Genomic DNA, 23594 nt, shown 5'->3' with positions numbered 1-23594 from the left:
ATGAATACCCATATTAATTGACCTTTTCAAAACATTGTATAAATCCTTTCTCAAACATCTTCCTGGACCCCACTGGACATATAGATTTAAATTCTGTGTGGGTTTTAAACTACAGTTGAGGTCAATAGTTTACATACACCTTACAGAATCTGCAAAATGTTAATTATTTTACCAAAATAAAAGGGGTCATACAAAATGCTTGTTATTTTTTATTTAGGGCTATCCTAAATAAGACGTTTACATATAGTCCACAAGAGAAATAAATAGTTGAATTTATAAAAATCACCCCGTTTAAAGTTTACCCAAATCTTAATACTGTATTATTACCTGAATGATACAAATAGTTTTTTTTTTGTTTTGTTTTGTTTTGTTTAGTGATAGTTGTTCATGAGTCCCCTGTTTGTCCTGAACAGTTAAACTGCCAGCTGTTCTTCAGAAAACTCCTTCAGGTCCCACAAATTCTTTGGATTTTCCGCATTTTTGTGTATTTGAACCCTTTCCAACAATGATTTTGAGATCCATTTTTTCACACTGAGGACAACTGGGGGACTCATATGCAACTATTAAAGAAGGTTCAAATGCTCACTGATGCTTCAGAAGAAACATGATGCATTAATAGCAGGGAAGTGAAAACTTTTTTAATTTGAAGAAGTAAATGTAACTTATTTTGTTTTCTGGGAAACAAGTATCTAAAATGTATCTTCTGTAGGTTCTGAAGGGCAGTACTAAATGAAAAAAAAAAAGACATTTAGGCAAAAGAAGAAAAATGTACACATCTTCATTCTGTTCAAAAGTTTTCACCCCTGGCTCTTAATGCGTTGTTTTTCCTTCTGGAGCATCAGTAAGCGTTTGAACCTTCTGTAATAGTTGCATATGAGTCCCTCAATTGTCATTGTGTGAAAAGATTAATTATCATAGATGTTATGGTAAATTTACATACACCATGGTTTGATCACACTCACTGACTGCCAGAATGCAGTAGATCCCCAGAAGTTTGTGAGAGATGACTCTTTGGGTAGAAAATTCAGCCATAAACCCAACAGGGTCAAGTGTGCCAATTTTAGATGCAGGAGATGACAGAATTGTGGTGTCAGGTCAAAGCTTTTGACCTCAATTCTAACAGTTGGCTGACCCCATTGAGACCTGTCATTGCTAGCATACGTGCAATATACAGCAATGAAAGAAGTAGTGCTGATGTAGCGAAGACACGGATATGAGAGGTATCCTCTTATAGGTATTTAATAAATACATTTGTGGGTGGTAGGCAATTATTTATACTGCAAAGTCAGCCATATGACCCTCAGGTGTGTATGCTCTCCTACAATGTCATAATGTAGTAGCAGAATACGAATCATAACAGGAAATTAATTACTCCCTAATCAGCCTTGCTCAGAGCACTGGACATATCAATATTTACAAAATAAGCCTTCTAACTAAAACCTCAGCATAACAGCGGTCCATAAATCACTCGCTCTTTATTCCTAAAGCACTTTTCTCTCTGTCCCAGAAAATTATTTTAGGAACAATCCCAAAAGGTCCTGAAAATGGCATATTTTCTCATCCATCATTTGGTCTGTAGAAAAGTTTTCTATTTGATCAACTACCTTGACAAGCTTGTAGATGTGAGATCATAGATTTATTTAAAGAAGTAAACTTATAAATACTGATGATGCGAAATGCGTGTATGACGTCTTTGATAAAAATGAAAACTTCTATAAAAGTTACTCTTGTGTTCTACAAAGTCACTTTGAAGTGTGCGCCTCCTCACAAAACAAGTTGGAGAAAATCACCATGACTGTGTCCTGGCTTTGTAAGTAAAGCTGCCATTAATGTCAACCCATAACTGAGTGTTCACAGCTGAGCCTTTCTTCATGAACATTTGGATAATTGTTGCCCACATAATACTATCGTTCTAACCATTCATCAGTAAAAGCATTTCAAGGACACCTTTGGAAATCAACACCCTTGACTTAGCGCTCGGAAATAATTCATAGTCTTTCATCTTAACTACTGTTATTTTGCAGGTTGATTGAGGGCACTATACCTGACTGAAAACACAGGACACTCAGACTGTATATGAGAAGAAACTGTTTTTAGTAAACAGTTCTAGATAGCAATTTTTAATTTAAACAATGTACATGAATATAAAGTATGGTGAGTCTGCAATTTTATGTGCATTATCTTATTTGCCATCATTAAATTGATAATGTATATATTATCATTATACTCTCTGCTCACCAGGGAATCAGCCATGAAAAATCAATTTTAGTCAACCACTAATCAATACAGCCGTAATAAATCATTTAGGACATTATAAAAAACATGAAACCAAGGCTACATGCTGTTGATTTAATGCATGATGTTCTATATGATGTGTTTGACCAAACCCTAAAATTAAGTGTTTTGAGACACTTTTGGTAATATTACTTGATGTGTAAATTTCTCATAACCTACAAGCCAGTTGCAGAATAGTGAGATCATTTTTCAGACAGACGTTTTCATCATGTCATCCAGCTGGTGACCCTATTCTTCATTGATTAGTAGCACACTGACCTACATGACCTTTTGCATCCGATTGGACATGGCAAATATTGATTCACCATTTGGAAAGCGCTACCTCTCTTTAATGCTTTCAGATCCAGTGCAGAAAATTCTTATGCATCTCTTGGTTCTCATGAATATAAATGAAGCAGGATGAGGCCATTAATCTGTGCTGAAGTCCTGTCTCGCTACAACGTACATGCGAAAATACTGTACGCATGTCAGTATTGTACAGTGCATGTATTGTGTGGATCTTGTCAAGATAAGGAGCTGCCAACGCAATGTACTGTTCACCCCAACCCAACATCCATCAATTCTCCAAACAGTTGAGTAAATGTTGCTCTTCAGTACATAAAAAACAGACATTTATTGTTCCATATTATTTAGGCACACTGTGTTCAGCATTAATGCTGTGATACAAGCAGCGTGTTATTTCTAAGAGGACGATGACAGACTTGAAAGGAAATAATTACAATGTGAGAACAAGAGACTTCCAACACTAACTGTTTTGTAAATAACTGTCGCTTTGCACTAATTCAAGCATTTAGCTCTAATAAAACCCGTAACTGTCAACATTGTTGTCCACCATAAATCACCATTTTAACAAATGTTTAAACAAGCATTAGCTGTCAACTCAAATCTAATATGGAGAGAGCTTTTTGTTTGCGCTCTGGATTTGACAGACTCTGTGTATGTTAACAAGATGTTTGAGCATCAACGGAGAAACAGTGAAGGGCAAAGCGAGGTTAGAATAGCCTTCAGCTCTCTCATGCTGGGATGTGAGCTCTTGCCTGACAAACTACAAACCCAGAAGATACACTGTGCTCAGATAAACCACTTTTAACCCGCACTTCTTGGATGGCCTCTTTTCTCGCCTGCCATCTTCTTAAATTCTCCAAGGTGACTTTGTAGATGCAACCTCAAAATGCCATCATTATTTGTGGAGGCCAACTCCACAACTCCCTTCAGCAAAACTTCACTTTTGGATGATTTATTTTGCAAGCTTGAAAGGAGAGATACGTTTTAAATAGCTTTAAATGACTGGGACGTCAGAAAGTTACATACTTGGCAGGACCTAAAGTGTTTAGAATGTTTAAGTAATCTTGCAAAACCCTTGTTTGTTGTATAATTTGGTTTCTTAATTATGATTAGACAAATAAGAACCCAACACTGTCAGTTTAAAGCCCTGGACAGCGTCTTAAGAAAGTCTGGTCAATGAAACTTTGAAAGGCGTCCAACTGTCCCTAAAAATAGCAAGTATGGATCTTGAAACCATCGCCTTCTGTTTCCTTCCACTCTCAGTGCCGCAAAGGAGTACAATCCGTCAGGTGATAAACAACGAGTCTCATGTCGGTTTTCTGTCAGCTCCACATTAGCAGAAACAAAGAAAACCAGCATTTCAAAGTGAAACATTTCAGGTTCAATAGGTGTTAAAAGCGGACAAAGTGAGCAGTAGAATACGTGGAGAATTTTAGCTACTTCATGGTTGAGTTACCTAGAGTGAAAGACTGAACGAGGGAAATTCATCGTTCTTGCCTCTCTTCATCGATTAAACAGGTAAGTTAAAAATATATTTTATATGGGGACTGTGTTGGGACTACATTTAAGACAATACGAAACTATATTCGCGTCGACATTATTTAGTTTGGCGACTCTGTACATTCCTGGAAGATGCGTTTTCAAGGGATCGTATGCTGATTTAAAAAACATATGCGCTACATTATTTTTATTGCATGTTAGATACCCATAAACACCAAAGTATACTTTCAAATTAAAAATGTAAAGTGCATATATTACAAGTATTCTTGTGTAATGTTTTTAATTAACTTTAACATCTGAATGTGTTTCTCGAGATGTTGTGCAGATATCCAATTACAACATTTCCCATATTAGAAAGTAAATTCCTGAGCTTTATTAGCATCCCTTTGTGAATATTGTTAGGACAAGACTGCATTGTCCACTCCGGGGACTTTATTAACGAAGTCTGCAAAAATCCCATGCGCGTCATAATCTGCAGAAAGAGTATTACCAGTGTATTTGATCAGGGGAATTTTAAACAGGGCTACTTTAATGTTTCATAACTGTGTATTCAGAGGGATTTAGTCATTCACGTTTAAACACATTTTACAGGGTGCCACTTATGCAAAGACTATACGGGGGTTCAACTGGGGGGCGGAGGTGGAGGCGGGGGCGTTTCAAACGGATGCCCCTAGTGGCTATCATTGGTACCACATGTAAAAAAAAATTCATTTCTCTGGTGAAAACGAATAGTTTGTTAGCCAACACATTTGAAAAGAATGTGGAAAATAGACTGAAGAAGACTTATTTTTTAAACTTATTTTCACACCATATCCTACAAGCCCACAGCATCTCCTGCTTTTTGACTTTTAAAGCTCATCCTTGTTATTTACCTGTACAAAGCCACTTTTATCATAAAACTGGAATTTTATTTACTTTTTGGAGTGTACGTTTCATATCCATATGTATATACACTACCAGTTGAACAGGAGGATTTTTCATGTTTTTTAAAGAATTCTGTTCTGCTTACCAAGCCTATATTTATTTGATCCAAAGTATAGCAAAAACAGTAAAACTGTGAAATATTTTTACTATTTAAAGTAACTATTATCTATTTGAATATATTTTAAAATATAATTTATTCCTGTGATTTCAAAGCATATTTTTTAGCATCATTACTCCAGGCACAAGATCTTTCAGAAATCATTCTAATATTCTGATTTGCTGCTCAAAAAATATGTATTATTATTATTATGTTGAAAACAGCTGAGTAGATTTTTTCAGGTTTCTTTGATGAACGGAAAGTTCAAGAGAACAGCGTTTATCGGATATAGAAGTCTTTTGTAACATTATAAATGTCTTTATCATCACTTTTGATTAATTTAATGCATCCATGCTAAATAAAAGTATTAATTTATATAACTTCTTTCCCCTAAAAAAGATAAATCAAATAAATGCTGATCTTTGGATCTTTCCATTCATCAAAGAATCCTGAAAATGTATTTAACTGTTTAAAATATTGCTAATAATAATAATAATAATGTTTCTTAAACAGCAAATCAGCATTAGAATGATTTGTAAAGGATCATGTGACACTCATGACTGGAGTAAAGATGCTGAAAATATAGCTGGAATAAATTATATCTTAAAATATATTCAAATAGAAAACAGTTATTTAAAATAGTACAAATATTTCACATTTTTACTGTACTTTGTATCAAATAAAAGCAGGTTTGGTGCGCAGAAGAGATGTGTGTTTAGGAGATCTGTGTGCATTTTTTTCCCCTCCAGTGTGATGAATTTCGAGAAAAATATGGTGCTTAAATGTACAATTTTAACAAATATTTTCATGAGCACGTTTAAATAACATTTTATTAAATTATTAGAGCGAATTAAGTTCCTATATTTGGCTTAAAATAAAGGCCAGTAACCTATACCTACTTTTTAAGAGCCGCCAATCTTTAATTTCGACGTCCATAGGGGTTCGAGCTTTAATTAGGGCGATCAGATCAATGCTCTGATGAATAGGATGCGTTTACAGTTAGGTTCAATATATAAAACGCGAATTGGAATTCTGGATTGTTGGAATTTTTAGCATCGCTAAAATGAATAACTAGCGTTCTTTCTCGAAAATATCTACAGTGTTCCAGCGTAAACAGTCCCTTTTTATGGACAACAGTGGTTTTATTCCCTGTAGATGCGATGAAGGTGCTATTTCGGTTTTGACTCCCAGTATCTGTTGCTCACACTACAGCATGGCGTGTTTTACACCAGACCCCGTTTCTGGAAACGCTGGCAACAGGCTAGCGCATTTGTGAACATCTCTGTTACAGTATCAAAAGGTGGTTCCTTAGGTTATATCAGCGTTCGCGTCCAGTGTGTCACAGCTGACGTCGACTGACACTCGGTGGAAGCCCCTCTCCTTCCCTCGCGCTTTTTGTTCTCCGGTTTGCTTCATTCGCGAGGGTTCGTCTCATTTTCCTCACCTCGAGCTTCATGCGGGAGCCGTTTGTTTATATCAATGTGCATTAATGTAGGAGACACCGCGGAAGAGATAAGGTGAGATAACCTTGTTGATAACAAAGAGCACTACGTGAAGGTCTGCGTTTGATTGTGACATTGGCGGACTTGTTACTACCACGCGTTTTGTAAACTCGACTTCTGTTGTCTGTTATGTTTAACTGCATTGACGGCTGTTGATAAATGTCGATAGAAGGTACGAGAAGCATCACTTTCTCTCTGATGTTTAAGAAAAAAACCATGCAGTTTTGTTTATTTACAATGCGTTTCTTGCAGAGCTCTTATCTCCTCACCTGGCACCTTTGTTTTGGATTTGCCAAGGATTTCCTAAAGCGACAGTGGGTATACACGACTGAAGGATTTCGGGTTTTAATCTAAATCGGGATCTATACATCCAAACTGGGATCTATGAGCGGAAAAGTGGCTAAGCCTAAAGAAGAAAAGGATGCTTCAAAGGGTAAGAAGAGTCTTGAAACGTCTCGAATGCACACAGCAAATCACAGGTTTTAAAGCGACCGTGAGCTCATTCATCTCCCACTCGTTGCATTGTTGCTCAATTGTGCAAACATAAAAGCAGTTATGGAAATTGGCCAAGATAAACGTGAAACGTTTATATATAGAATATATACATGATGATTAGCACCTCCGCTAAATAAAAAAAACGCCACCTGATAAAGACCGAAAATCAGCACAAATTTCATTCAACCTGCTCTGCAGAGATGAATTATCAGGCTGTCGCTTTAACGCAACCTGCAATAAAGCCAATGAATATTTTGCTCAAATTCCCTTTTTCCCTTCCATGCACATTAAGGTAGGTCTGAGTAACTGTTCAAATATTTATCACATTTGCACCGATCTGCGCTGTGTGATGACGCTTAATCGTTTGTTTGGGTAGCTACTGCGCAAATGACCTATTGCGTAAAACTGAGCTTCTGCATGTCTCTCAAACAGCCGCGCTTCAGCGGGATGTAAACTGGCCGACCATTGCCATGGAGACAAAGGGGCTACAGGGTTGCCAAAGAAACCTCCTCGCGATTAATTGATGTGCATGCTGTCTGCTAAGGGGTTTTCATTTCAGTTTACAGCGGCATGAATATGCCGTGCTCCTTTGTTCCGACTGATGAATACCCACAGTGTAGTATAGCCTGATTACCTGTCAAATAAACCTGGCACTGTATATTAGGAACACTGTTGGCACGTTGCTTTTGTTTCTCTTTTGTAAATCGCTTTGGATAAAAGCATCTGTTAAATGCGTAAAGGTAAATGCAAAACAATACAACCAAACTTAAAGCAACTTTTAAAATATGTTTGTAGTTTACCATACAGTTGAAAATCTAATAAATAAATAATTAATATGTGACCCTGGGCCACAAAACCAGTCTTAAGTAGCATGGGTATATTTGTAGCAATAGCCAAAAATACATTGTATGGGTCAAAATGATCATTTTTTCTTTTATGCTAAAAATCATTAGGATGTTAAGTAAAGGTCATGTTGCATGAAGATATTTAGTACATTTCCTACCATAAATATATCAAAACTTAATTTTTGATTAGTAATATGCATTGCTAAGAACTTTATTTGGACAACTTTAAAGGTGATTTTCTCAATATTTAGTTTTTTTTTTTGCACTCCATATTCCAGATTTTCAAATAGTTGTCTCGTCCCAAATATCGTCCTATTCTAACATACTGTACATTAATGGTAGGCTTATTTATTCAGTTTTTTTAGTTTAAAAAAATGGACCCTTACGACTGGTTTTGTGGTCCAGAGTGACTTGGATTTGGTTCTTTCGAAGAATCTGTTCTGAATTTTTTTCTATAGACTCACTGATATAAATGCAGTGCTGATCACAAATAAGTATGAGTGATTGCTTTGTTTTATTTTGAAAAATATTGTTTGTAAAAAACTCTTCTTTTTCTTCTTAAGTCAAAAAAGAGAAATCCATTCCTCGCCCCTCTTTAGGCACAGTACAGACAGACAGCTTAGCATTATGTTATATAATTTCAGCATATCCTCATGTATTTTTTATTATTGGTGTTTGTAGTAAACATACAGCAGACTTTATTGAATACCGACAGGAGTTCATTTTTCTTTTTGTTTTAGGCAGCACTTTGTCAAAGCATTGTATGTGACTCATTCACTCAGCATGCTGGCTTTCATCTTATTTGTTCTGAGCTATTATGAAACACATTGCAGTGGCTGCCTCTACATCATTAAAACTTTCAGGATTCCATTAACTTTGGTATTCTCACCATCCTTTGTTAGTTTGTTAGTTACTCTCTATTTAATATAAAAAAGTTTAGGTTTTCTGTTTGCTGTATAAGCATGAGCTCATCTGTTTTTCATAGAAACTATGCTAAGTCATTCACTTTTTGTGTGGATTCATGCAGTTGATGCATAAAGGTTATTTCGACTTGATCTAACCCATAAAAATGCCTTTGGCTGGTGACGTCAGGTTGATTCAGTCATATTAATTAATAATCTTCACTTTTAGATAGTACCTCCTGTAACTTCATAACGAATATCACAAGATGCAAGTTTGAATCTTGCCTGAAATTCACACAGATCACATCCCTCTCTCTCTCTCTCTAATAATTTCCTGTTTATCATCATTATCCTGTATCATTTCCTGTATTATGAATTTCCAGTTGTATGTGTTTTATTTAGGGATTGATAAATATCAGTCTACCATTGCACTGCAATTTTGGCCTGTGGCGCTGAATGCTCAAAGGCACATGACTACAGTGCAGGCTAATTAGCCGGAGGATGAATGCCACGGGCTTTGGACAGGCTGAGCAAGGCTTGCAAGTCTTTCATATTTTCTTGCAGATGAATTCATCTCCAGGCCAGATGCAGTGCCAAATCAATAGGCATCCAGAGCATAATTTAGAGAGGCTTCATTAATCACAAAGCAGCAGAAGCTTTTTTTTATACATTTTTTTTTGTGCCCTGCTCTGACACCTGCTCTAATCTTCTTGGCATAGCGGCACCCTGACTGCTGCAGCATCCAAATCCACTGATGGTGTGACTGGAGGTGGGAAAAAAACAACAACAAAAAAAAACCATGCTGTCTTGATCTGCCGGACCCGAGTAAATTAAATAGCTGAATATGACTTGTGTATAAAGGGATGTTTTGTACAGTACCATGTTTCAGTACTATAGGTTGAATTGTGTCAGTAACATAAAAGAGAAGAGTTTGAACTTCTTGTTTGGATGTTGTGAACCACATTTCAGCCTCAAAGTTAGGGGAAAACAGATACTTTGATATAGATAAAATGACAAAGGTGCTTTTCTTAAAGGAGAAGTCCACTTCCAAAACAAAAATTCACATATAATGTACTCGCTCCCTTGTCATCCAAGATGTTCATGTCTTTCTTTCTTCAATCGTAAAGAAATTATGTTTTTTGAGGAAAACATTTCTGCATTTTTCTCCATATAACAGACTGATATGGTGCTCCGATTTTGAACTTCCAAAAGGCAGTTTAAATCCGGCTTTAAATGATCTCAAATGCAGTTGTAAACGATCCCAGCCGAGGAAGAAGGGTCTTATCTAGCGAAACGATTGGTTATTTTAATAAAAATAATACAATTTATATACTTTTTAATGCCAAACGGTCATCTTGTCTGTCTAAAAACTCCCATCTCATGTTCTTCCTCAACTTCGAAATTGTGCTATATCGCTTTTACCTTTGTTACCTTTGTTAAGGGTGTTTGAAAAAAATACAATTTAAATACTTTTTAATCTCAAATGCTCGTCTTGCCTTTCTCTCCCTGAACTCTGTGTATTCTGACTCGTATGTTGAAAAACATATTTTCTCCCTCAACTTCAAAAATCATTTCAAAATCATTCTACATCATTGCAGAAGTTCTGGCCCAGTCTTTGCAAAGTGAACATGCAAAGAAGATCAAACACCCTTAACAACAAAGGTAAAACAGCGATATAGGATGATTTCGAAGTTGAGGGAGAACATGAGATAGGAGTTTTTCGTCAGACAAGACGACCGTTTATTTTAAAAAAGTTCATTAAAAAGTATATAAATTATATTATTTTTATTAAAATAACCGACCGTTATGCTATATAAGACCTTTCTTTCTCGGCTGGGATCGTTTACAACCGCATTTGGGATAGTTTGAAGCTGCATTTAAACTGCATTTTGGAAGTTCAAAATTGGGGCACCATATCAATCCATTATGTGGAGAAAAGTGCTAAAAATGTTTTCCTCAAAAAACATAATTTCTTCACGACTGAAGAAAGAGAGACATGAACGTCTTGGATGACAAGGGGGTGAGTAAATTATTTGTAAATTGTTGTTCTGGAAGTGGAGTTCTCGTTTAAGTTCCTGAATTAAAGCATTACATAATTAAGCAATTTACAAAATCAAGAATACTGTTGTTCTGAGTATTAATATGATATTTAGTGCAAGAAATATATAATTTTTAAATGTTTTTAAAAGAAATCTTCTGTGCTCACATAGACAACATTTATTTGAATGAAAATACAGTAATACTGTGAAATATAAAATTTAAAATAACTTGTTTTATATTAGAATATATTTTAAATAGGGCTGTCAGATCAATTAATTGTGACAGATCACGATTAATCGTGTCCAAAATAAAAGTATGTATTTACATAATATATGTGTGTGTTCTGTGTATATTTATATGTATATACATACACTCACATATATGTATATATTATGTAAACAATCTTTTATTTTGAATGCGATTAATCGATTTGAATCTTCAGCTGTTAATCTGGTATTTTTTGGCTGCTGTTACAGCAGTCACATAATCCTTTAGAAATAATACTAAAATTCCAAGATTTGGTGCTCAGGAAACATTTCTTATTATTATCAAAAGTAATATCTTTGTGGAAATCATTCAGAACTCTAAGATTCCTTAAATAGAATGTTCAAAAGAAAGGAAATAGTTTGAAATGAATGTCTTTTGTAACATTCTAAATGTCATTTTTGATCAGTTTAATATGTCTGAATAAAAGATATTTCTTTCCAATAATAAAAAAAAATCTTTCTCCATTAACAAAAGTACTTCACTTCCATGTTTTCCACTTTTATACGCTAGTCTGGAATGACAGTATAAAATGACCCCGTGCTGTTACATTAAAGAAAATGTAATTTAGTGAGAAAATTATGTTGCATAATGCTCTGCCAGAATTCTATTGGTCTTTGAAGGGTCAGGTGCTTGTGGTTTGTAAAGGCTGCGTAAGGACAGTGTGATTCAGGACAATGCTACCGCTTCCTCAGCGCTGACAGAAATCTCAGCATACAGCCCTAGAGCAAGACTCCATCTGCATTAGAGAGCTGTCACTCTACATCGCCGCCTTGCTCTCTGAAATGTTTGGGAATGTCGCGGGCCTGTCTCTATTGCTGTTCCCTCCACCTCGTCAATGACGGCCGGGCTGGTGAAAGCAGCACGATTAGTGCTCTCTGATTGGCTGGCCGTTTCTCGCTTTAGCTTGATCTCCAGCTCCTCACAAGACCCTGGCGCTTGTCATAACAGCAGCCACAAAAACATGCTTGAAATGAATAAGCAGAATAATGCAAATCTCGTTTGTGTTTGTTTTGAAGGACAGTCATAAAATTTCAAGTGCCTCTCCTCGCTTGGCAATATGCCTGAACAGAGTATAATAGTTACCTGTTAGTTGTAGTGGGATAAATATTCATGCTGGAATTAACATTCAAGCAAGTCATGGATATGTCACCTTCAAACATAGAAAAGCACAAAGTAGCCAGGTGATTCATCTTAATTAAATGCAGTGACCTTAAAGTCTTCAAATACCATGGTGAAGTGAGTGAAGCAGTAATCCAGAGACCTCTGGAAGTGTCCAAGCTAAGCTTATAGTTTCTGTAGAAACCAGCTTTGCTTCAGATGGCAATTTATAAATTATAGGTCACATTGCTCAGCTCAGAAGGTCACAACCACACATTTCCCGGTCTCAGCCTTAGACAGTGCATGGGCCCACGATCCACTCACGGACTCTCAGATGCACATTGCTCACAAACCTGGACAGTGCTTTTTTTTTAATAAAAAAAAAAATCTTATTTGGTCTTATCTGATTGGCTGATTTTGTGCAACTTCTGGAAGTAAGAGTGCACAGGATATTATCAGTCTGCCTTGTAATCATTATGTTTTCAAGGATACAACGTCAAGTCAAATTATTATTAATATATCCTACTGATTAAAGTGTGGTATTGTGGATAAAATCTTCCCTAAACAGCATTACAAACATACAAACATGATCTGTGGTTGATGTGGTTAACAATCTCATTTTTTGTTCATTTAAAATTAACAGTGCACATTAAAGAATTAGTTCAATCCAGAATTACAATTTCCTGATACCCACCCCCATGTCATCCAAGGTGTTCAAGTCTTTCTTTTTGCAGTCGAAAAGAAATTAAGGTTTTTGAGGAAAACATTCCACAATAGTGGCCAGCGGGTTGAAGGTCCAAATTGTTTCACTGCAGCTTCAAAGGGCTCTACACAATCCCAGCCAAGGAATAAGGGTCTTATCTAGTGATATAATTTGGTCATTTTCTAAAAAAAAAAAAAAAATATTTCTATACTTTTTTTTTAACCACAAATGGTCGTCTTGCACTAGCTTGACCCCACACATTACATAGCCACGCTGGAAAGATCTAGTGTGACTAGAGTTGTCACCGGGTTCGGTACTTTTGGTACTGAAATTTTAAAAACGTCCATTTCCCACTCATATTTCAGCGCTGTTGAGCCGAATTTTAAACATCGCTGATTGGCCATAGTGTTCACGCGCTCAACAGAAATGACTGTGATTGGCTACAATGATAAGTGCTTCATGCTCCTCACCAAGCGCTCATACATAAGCACAACGGGAGCATTTGAAAGCCGCGTCTGTCAGTGGATCCCTAATACATCTGCACATAGACGGATCTGCTGACAGACATGGCTTTCAAACGCTCCCGTTGTGCTTATGTGTGAGCGCTCAGTAAGGAGTCAAATGCCCTTTACAAAAAAAGGTAAAACAACGATGTTGGACGATGATTGATTGAGTTTTTAGTCCTTCCCCAACCTTTTTGAACCTTAGTACACAGACGAAGAACTAACTGCGTGCAAGACAAGCATTTGTGGTTAAAAAAGTACACAAATTTTATTTAAAAAAAAAAAAAGAAATTGCAGATCGTTTTGCTAGATTAGATCAAGATCCCTTATTTCTTGGCTGGGATCGTGTAGAGCTATTTGAAGCTGCACTTAAACTGCAATTTGAACCTTTAACCCGTTGGCCATTCTTGAAGTCCACAATATAGAGAAAAATCCTGGAATGTTTTTCTCAAAAACCTTCATTTTTTTCGACTGAAGAAAGACATAAACATCTTGGATGACATGGGGGTGAGTTAATTATCAGGAAATTTTAATGCTGGAGTGAACTAATCCATTAATGAACATCAGCATAAAGCAGAAAATATGAAAACATTAGGTAAACCAAAGTACCCCAAAACTAGCCTAATTGTGTCTTTTCAGCAGTTTCCTCCTCTGCCAGAGGTTCTCTCCATCAAAATCATGTTCTAGGTTGGGCGAGAATGTTTTAACCTGTGGACTAAATGACAACCTGCAGTAACAGCATAAAAGCACAATTCCGCCGGAAAACCGCAGACTTGGCAACACTGATTACAAGTGATGATGCACTTACAAATATACAACATCGTGCAACATATTGTTTACACATGATTACAGGTTGGGTTTGTCTTAAGTTACTGTTTATTGCAAGTGGTAGGCTATTCCAGTAGTCCAATATTTTTGTCCAACGATTTTCACTCTGAATCTTTGATTTCTTTCCCTTTTACTGTTAATTTGCTATATGAATAATTTAGACACTTATTATAACGTGTTACGTCAATGGTGAGGTCAAAACGAAGTTCAGTTATAAGAGGAAGAACAACTGATGAGAAAGAAATGGCAGAGAGAGAGGGCGAGCGACCCTAAATGGTTCATTGTGCTGGAGTTTTCATATTATGACTGATGACAGCAGTGGCCTAGTGATGGTTGTAATGGGATTTATGCTGCAATGCATTTATGGGGATTAAAACCCAATCAGTCTCACAGTGTTGTGCATGTAGGCCACTACTGCACATCCTCTAAATCTGGAATATTCATCATCTCTGCATTCTTCAGTGAGTTCCTCCAGTCCACTTAGTTATAACGAAGCTTTTAATGATAAAGAGATTCCTATCCGCAATAATGTTTTCCTATCTGTTTTCAGTGTGTTGTAAAATACTTTAATACTTCAGACAGTATGTTGGGTATTATTTTCAGGTGAGTCATAATCTTTGAAATAATCACGTTCATAACCTTACTGATCTAGTTATGTGTGTTGTTTGGTGGATTCTTTCATTACACTAATGGCTTGATTCAGGTTTTTTTGTAGGTGTGGGATTACGTGGCAGTTCAGGATTTTGGATTACAGATCTGAATGGAACTGTTTGAGATTTACAGATGCATTTTCATGCCATTTGTTGATGTAAAGATAAGCTGTTCCGTTTGGTGTCATTTATAGGCAGAGGCACTGCTTACATTGCTTTCTAGGCTTTGAAGTACAGTAGGACAATTCCGAGGACAGTTGGAATTTTGGAATCAAAATTGATCCACAAACTGGTTCACTCTTTTCTTTTCTTTTATTTTCACACAGTTTTTTTTAAATTTTGTATGCACAAACCAGAGATGGAAACTTAAATCTGAGACTTTGATTCAATTGGAAATTCATGCGATAATCCATCCAAAACTGAAAATTGTCATAATTTACTCACCCTGTGTTGTTCCAAACCTATTTGACTGACTTTCTTCTGTAGAATGCATGGTAAGATATTTTTGAGAAATGTCTAAAGTGTTTTTTGTTTTTTTTGTTTTTGTCCATGCAATGCAAGTCAAAATGTTTACCATTCAAAATATCTTTTTCGTTCCACAAAAGAAATAGTCACACAGGTTTGGAATGACATGAGGATGAGAAAATGATGATTTTGAGTGAAATAATACCATAAATTACAAAATGTTGGACTCCAAATTTGAGATTGAGATTGCGCAAATATTTTAATCCTGGAAAAGAGATATTTTCTCTGAATTTTTGCATCTTTTGTGTGCTCTTTGAAATTTAAAGGAAGTAAAAGCTCATCTAGAAGTTTTTAGATTTAGGTGAACATTACCTCCCTTGCCAACGTATGAATTAACTATTAAGTAAATTGGATAAGCAACCCTGTTAAAAAAGTCAGCATATGCTTGTTAGGTATGTTTTGAAGCATGGCAGCTGGTTTGAGCTGGTTTAACTTGGTCCTAAGTTGGTCCTTAGCTGGCCATGATCTGGTTTAAGCTGGTTGAGCAGCTAGCTCCTGCTCAGGACCAGCTCTTAACCAGGACCATCTTAAACCAGTTCAAACCAGTTGCCATGCTTCAAAACATACCTAACCATATGCTGTTTTTTTTTTTCAACAGCGAAAAATTATTGAAAATTATATAAAATGATTTATTATTTGTCAGGATTTATTTAGCTAACCTGTGACATAGAAAACAAAAGAGATTTGACTTGTGCTCATTTCAAAAGCCTCAGATTGGACTCAGTCTGAGACAAACTGTGTAGACACGCACTATGTAGACAGACACACAGTCCATGTGCCTGTAGGGTTGCACTGAATTGCTTTGCCATGCCTTTCAGCTGTTTGGCTCAGCAAATCAAAACCTGAAAAGGAGAAAGTTGTTTTTAGTCTGAAAACATATTTGAGTATTTAGACATTAGACAGGCTTCAACTGCTTCTAACAAGGTCACAGTATATTCCAGTGGCGATTTCTTTAAGACTGCAAGGGAAGCTCAGCTTCCCCTATAATGTCACAAAATTAATGGTCAAATTATGTACTATTGTATTAACATTTTATTGACTAAAAATGCGTTAGAAAACGTTCATCTCAAAGACGAGTTCGTTCAGAATCAGTTAGATATAGCAGGTCGGCTGACTTGCTATATCTAACTATCTAACTTCTCATACATTCCCGTAGCGTCACAGTGCATTTCCCCGTTGAAGCCCAGCGTCCATTGACTTCAATGCGGCTGCTTTGAACGTTTTTTTTCAGTGCTTTGAAACTAGACGGTCATTGGATAAACGCTGCGATTATGTCCCGCCCACGGACGCTCAGCGTCTCTGGGGGTGAATGAGGAGCAAATGAGGAGTGGGCTGGCCTGGACTCCGAGCTTCTGCGTGATGATTGGAGGGTCTGTCGAAAGATTGCATCTCCTTTTGACTGACAGCGATTTTGTACTATAAGGAATCGCTGAAGCTATTCGCGCTCAGTCCCATCGCGGATTTCTCAAGTTTAGTCGAAATAAAAACTGCTGCAACCTATTTCTTTATATTTGCTTGGCGAAATTGCTTGATTTTCATCATACATTTCACACAATTATACACCACATTCCTTGTTTCACTTTTACAGAGTTTAATATTTTTTTTAGATCGTTCATTCATTCATTCATGTTAATATTTAATGTAGTAATCAATATATATATATATAGATTACTACATTAAATATTAACATGGAGGATGACTATAAATAATATATATATATATATATATATATATATAGTAATCTTGAAAAATTTTAACATAACATAATGAAACCTTATATTTCTATTAAAATACTTTATAAATAAATAAATAAATAAATCTCCATAATAACCTTATTTAAATTGCAAAATATTTATACTATATAGTAGCATCTGACTAAAAGAAAAAATACATCATATTTTGCATAATAAAACTAAAGCTTTTTTTTTTTTACGATTGTTTGCATTGTGACTTACTTATGACAATAAGGCACATTCTTGTGAATAAATAAATAGACAATTTTATGATGTAGGCCGAAAATGAGCTTCCCCTATTTGACAGACCAGTAGCCGCCACTGGTATATTCATAACACGTCTCAGACATGGGGGAGTGAAACTTGCCTCAGATTCCTGCAGTTTTGTGTTATTATTGCTCTCCAGAGCAAGTATAACCCTCACAGCTACAGAAACACTAGCAAGAGCATAATTGCTGTGCTGCTGTTGTCCAGTGATCCATGTCAACTGCACTGACAAATATTTTGCCTTGGTCACGCATGACATTTCAAGTGTAGCGGCAGGAGTCCAGTTCTAAAACCATCACTGCACCTTGTTGATTTATGTACCTGTGTCAGTGACACCCTGAGCTGGCTGCTCTTTCTCAGAGCCTGCTGTGGATATTGTGTTTTGTTTAATTACACTTCCCCTGGGCCTGAATGCGGCATCGCTTAATGGGATTTAATTTTCTGCTGCATAGCCAACAGAAGACAAGTTGTTAGTCAATTAGCGGTCAAGTTTCTTACTTGGTGATTGACAAGTATTTCATTGTTATCAGATTAAGAGAATGACCTTGTTGTGGTCTCTCTGGTAAGAGGTAGGAATGAACGGCAAGGTTTGGAAAAACCACCTGCCTGTTAACAAGCTCTTTGAAGTATGCCAAGTAGGGCTGCACAAAATAATACCAAAATCACAATATGGCTTTGTGCGATTATGTAATAACAAAGACTGTGATTTAAATTAAATATATGCACTGCATGTTTCAGAATGAAGTGCAATACTGTTCTTTGAACACTGTTTTGAGCAGTTCATGATCTAGTGTTTGCAGTGTCTCAGAGCGGCTTGATTCCCAGTAAATACTGCTCCTCATAAAGTCATCTGTGCACACGGTACCAGGCTTGTCATGAGCAGTGCTTGTAAACCAGTTGTTGTCAACAAAGAAGCTTTCTCTGCAAAGGTCTTCCTGAAGTTTTCTACCGAAATAAAAGCTTGATGGTTTAATGTTTGAAAATGGAATTTTTAGAATGCTACAAATATAGTAGGGTTGGATGATATACTGGTAGACACAATTAACCAGTAGAAATGTGTCAGCTGGTAAAGATTGTGGACTATCATCTCTATCATGGTTAGAGGCTCACATGATGTTGCTGTGCTAACTTATCATTTACATGCGTTTTTTTAAGCATTGCGGTTGAGACGCAATAAGCAGTGAAAGACAACTCATTTTACTATATGCGTGTGTGAAGAGTATTAAATAGTTATTTTCGCCACTCTATAGACTTTGAATGGGTAAATACACACACTTGTATGTGTCAAAATGGCCGTCTTTGCAAGTATCCCCGTGAAGTGAAAGCAAAGCTGAGAAAGAAAACGGATGTGTAACAGTATATTGGATCCAGGCAGCTCTTAAAGTGACAGCAGTCTAATATTCCTGCTGTTTGTCATTCATGTTAATCAAACTACAAAAAGGAGAAAATCTCTCACTGCTTTTGACTAAATCACTTTTGTAACTTTAATAAGAATAAATACATATTTTAATTTACACAATTTACTTTTCTTATTTATTTGTTCTACTGTAGTTTTTTGTCCTATTGTTTGTAATTTGTTTCTTATTCTTATTTCATTGTTGACTGCTTGCTAGCCCTTTTTTATTTTTTATTTTTTTAATTTAGGCTAGTTTTTTGTTATATTAACTCTGGTGACAAGAATTGTAAAATTTATATGGTATCAAAAATGTTGATATCATAAAGACCTTATTTAAAGCAGCAAAAATAATAATAATAATAATAATAATTTATTATTATTATTGTTATTGTTGTTGTTATTATTATTATTATTATTATTATTATTATTGTCATGTCATATAATCATTAATTAAGCCATTAATATAATCACTATTTTATTTTGCACAGAAATCTTTGTCATATTTTAAATCGCAACCACAAAAAAATATTATTATTATTATTATTATTATAGTAACACTAGTTTAGGATTCAGTTCTACTAGCATATTGGTTGTTTATTAGTACTTATAAAGTACATATTTTGCATGCCCATATTCTATTCCTAATCCAATCCCTAATTGGCGAAGCAAGCCTATGGGTGAGACTTCCGGTTCATTATCTGCTAGAAATAACGAGAAGAATAACAGCATGCAGTAAACTGTAAAACTGTTTGCACTACAAACCAGTGTGCTCATAATTAATGTATTAGATTAAAGTAATATGGTAAGACACACTAATTTGCAATATCAAGCAGCAAAACCAGTTGTTTTGTACAGCAAAAAAAAAAATTGCTGGATGTGGATGACACCAGAAGCCACACCCATAAAATTTACAAATGGCTGCGCCCACTTTTATGGGGGGAAAAAGGTGGATACCCAATACCTAAAGCAGTAATTAGGAGTTTGAGGCAAAAGTCGTAGTTAGTAGTTAATTAATAGCAATAACTGGACATTAAAATCATGTGTGACCATTTCTTTCCCTAAAATGTGCAGCTCTAATAGCCAGTCAGCCTGCAGTATCATTTGTAAATCTGCTAAGCCCAGTCATTAAAGGAAGGCAGTGTTGACGTGATATATGTGGCAAGAAGGTCATTTGAGACGACAAGTCGTTCTTGCGTCAGGTGGTTGGAATTCCTAAACAACCATCTCAGTCCTCCACTTCTGTCCCTGCTGTCTATTCCCATGGGTGTCTTACTGCCTGCTCTGCTATAGTTCAATAAAGAGGTTAATAATTAAACTCTTTGCTTTAAGTGGTAATTCCTATTGGTTGTTGGGGTCCAGCTGCTTTCCTCCCCCATTCTTGATCGCTGACAGCTTAAGGAATGGCGGAAAGTTATAGCGCCGGTCTGAAGTACACAGCTAATAATCAGGTGACCCAGGGTCTCCCACCTGTAAGGGTACAATTGTCCTTTCACTACAGAAGCTGTCACCAATCCAGTCTGTGTAGTCCTGCTGTTTAAGTAGTTTAGTGAGATGGTTGTTAACGCCAGTAGCTGTTATTATGACTGCATGTGTGCATATGTGTGTCACATGTTAATAACCCGTTTCCTGGTAGACGTTCTTAATATGCTGCCGTTAGTCATTGGTATGATCATGAACAAATTAAAGCTGGCCAAATAATAAAGCCTAACAAGGCTTGAGAGTATACACACTGCCCATGGATCAGCGGAGGGAGAATAACTTCCCTTAGCTGAAAGCTATCTATGATATGTGTAGCCTGTTGGGTACATTTTAGGTCATAAGTGCAATATAGGAATGGTTTCTGATTGCATAGATGAGGATTTGATTGACAGCCACTCATTTCTTCACCACATGTAGAGTGTGTTGAATCTCCCAGTGCCTCTCTTTACAAATTGTTCAGCAGGAATGATTAGAGAGGCCTGAGTGCCTCCATAAAGACTCCATTAGTCCACAGTTTGACACTGTTCTGGCCAGAGCAAAAATTACCTAAATTTAAACTGTTAGTGTCTGGCACCACTTCCAGCAACTCTTCAAGACAAGCCTAATTAAGCATTTCTGTGGAGGTAAATACTATGCACTTTTCTGCCTGGGTTTTTAGCTTGAAGTCTTAAAGCAGCAGCTTCAAGTAGACGGTCACCTGAGCCATAAATATTAACATAAAGTGTGATCCAATTTGAAGCTTATTTAGGCCAATAACTTCCCACACAGACAAGACAAATCAGGATCTGATTGAAGTGTGACCACCAAGCTTGTACCATTTAGAGGTTGGTTTATTTAAAACCGATTCCACTATATTATCTTTGCAGTCAGATTGGAACTGGCGACTTCATCCAGTGCTTGCCATTATAGTTTGGAATATGTAGAAGAATAGTCTAAATCTAAGGTTGAGATTACTGTGGTCATGTGTCACAGGATAAATTCATGTCCTCTGCTCTTTGCACCTTTGATTTGAACACTGTTGACCGCATTGATCTCTAGGGTCACATGGTCAGCATAGCAGTTGCATTCAAATGCTGAAACCCAGAGTTGTTCCTGTAGAGAGGTGGACTCCTCTGAAGGCACATGGCTTGAATCAAATGAATGTTATGTAAGGCCAGGGATCCTTCTTTAGGCTAATTGCCATGTCAGCACTTCTTCTACTTCTCATTTGACTCTTACTTCTTTCCTGCAGTTTATTTCAGGTTAAACAAGGGGATTTCACCCATGTGGATTCATCGCATTTCAGCACCTCTCAGGAATGATTTAGAGTCCATCAAATTTGAAGAAAATGCAATGAATCTGCATCTACCTCATTATTGTGCTGTAATGGCATTTAGATGAGTGATGAGCTCTCAAGTGCTCAGGGGCTGCTGTTTACATCGTTTCTCAAATGTCTGAATAATGTCATAGATACACAGGATATACATATACCAAAAGTGTTTTGTGTACACTGGCGTTCACTTTTGTGTTTTCGAGCTCAGTCTTATCTATGATAGACTCATGAAGAAGAATGGAAATAAACCGTTGTGAGGATGACAGCTGCTGAAAATAGCTGCGGCCTTGTTCTCTGAAGCTTATTTCACACACTCTGGAGTGACGATTATGAGGTGTGTGTGTATGTGCTTCAGTGATAGGGGAACACACACACACACACACACACACACACACACACACACACACACACACAAGAGAAGGAATCATTTACATTAAGAGACAGCCAAGACAACAAATCAGAAATAAGTGGTGAGCAAACAGTCACAGAATCTCTTAGCTGTCTTGCACTGTAACATAAGGAGAGGAAAGGATAGATGTCTAAATATATAGTTCACACACCCACAAAATATTGTTATATTTACTTACCCTCATGATGTTCCAAACAAGTACTTTTTTCATTGAACTTTAAAGGAGATGTTTTGAAGAATGTTCTGGCTGTTCTTTTCCATGCAGTGACAAAGTGGGAATGGAGTCTGTCTATATGATTTGTGTAAAATATATATCATGTCTTCTGCAGCCATATGTTAGGTCTGTGTGGTGTTAAATCTTTTTGCGTGTTTTTTCAGCCCAGCGTCACATTCTGCTTCTCATCTCCTGGTTTTTCACAGAATAAAAATGTATACCACATTTCAGAAATGATTTTAATGTAGCTTGAGAAAAGTATCCCATTTTGCTGTCAAAATCCTTCAGGAAAATTTGTTAATTGGTTAACTGTAAGATGCTTTACCATATGTAGTTCAAATTTATAAATGTTTTTTCTCTGTTTTTTTGAAGTTTTACTATAAAATGTATGGTTTTTGGAAATAAAAAGTATGAATTACCATAATTTACACTGATAAACAGTTTGTCAGAACCTTTCATGCGACCCAGGCTGATTGGAAATACGTGCCACTACCTACATTTCTGCAACACCGTAATTACGTACCTTACTGTTTCGCTACAGTAAGTGTTTACGTACCTTGCAGTTTCAAAGTGAAATGTCCAGAGAGTGGCGATAAAACACACGTTCAATATGTGATCTTGGCACGTTTTTATTATGTTGGTACAGGTATGTATTGCTGCATTTTTATTACGCTACTTGAGATGTGTAGTTTGTGTAAATCATACTATGTCTGAAAAGGAATTAAAGTTTTACTGCCTCTAGCATTCATTTCAGCTAGAAACTGCGGTGATTCGTAAATTTGGTATGTTTTCTCAGGTTTGCAGAAGTGTATACAGAAGCACTTATTTTCAATGAGCCTTAGTTGTTTTCGTGACCACATAGCACAAACACGTCACATAAACGTGTAACTGTGATAGAGAAGATAGTTGAAAATCTCTACCAGTTAAGTTTCTATTGGTTAATTGTGCCTACTGGTATATTGCCCACCCCTACATTTTGTGTTTATTGCATTGTTTTAGTGCCATGTGTTACCCTGATGTTATTATGTTTTGAGTGTATGAAATAAGTTGTAAAATATACAGGCACTTCATAAAACACTCAATAAAATCGAAACATGCCTATTTACAATAAAATGAAAAGTATATTTTTAACAATACAGATTGCACATTAGGATATATAATTATTTTTTTTTTGTAAAAAGTAACTTGTAAAGCTAAATTTTAAGCTATGGGGTAGCAAAAAAGATGCTCACTGTCTCTCTTTGGAAAGCTGTGACGGTCATGACCGTCAGTAAATACCTAGTGACAGAGACAGAAGCAGCTGATTTCATTAAGTCAGGCCCATT

The 23594-nt window shown here is 36.3% G+C and overlaps 1 protein-coding gene across 5 annotated transcripts in view; it reads left to right on the top strand.

Annotated features, from left to right (window-relative positions):
* The first annotated feature begins 3827 nt into the window (after positions 1-3827).
* Positions 3828-23594, top strand: part of fgf13a (fibroblast growth factor 13a) — a 147845-nt gene continuing 128078 nt past the window's right edge. For 2 of the 5 annotated variants that reach the window (XM_051127365.1, XM_051127367.1), the window contains exons 1-2: positions 6625-6775; positions 6856-7036. In XM_051127365.1, coding sequence (XP_050983322.1) covers positions 6988-7036 — 49 coding nt within the window. In that variant the 5' untranslated portion in view covers positions 6625-6775; positions 6856-6987. The other 3 variants (XM_051127364.1, XM_051127363.1, XM_051127368.1) reach the window with 3 other exon arrangements.

The sequence above is a fragment of the Labeo rohita genome, chromosome 14 (assembly GCF_022985175.1).
Source record: "Labeo rohita strain BAU-BD-2019 chromosome 14, IGBB_LRoh.1.0, whole genome shotgun sequence".
Taxonomy (NCBI): domain Eukaryota; kingdom Metazoa; phylum Chordata; class Actinopteri; order Cypriniformes; family Cyprinidae; genus Labeo; species Labeo rohita.
The sequence above is the reverse complement of the archived record's forward strand: the minus strand, read 5'-3'. Positions and strand labels throughout refer to the sequence as shown.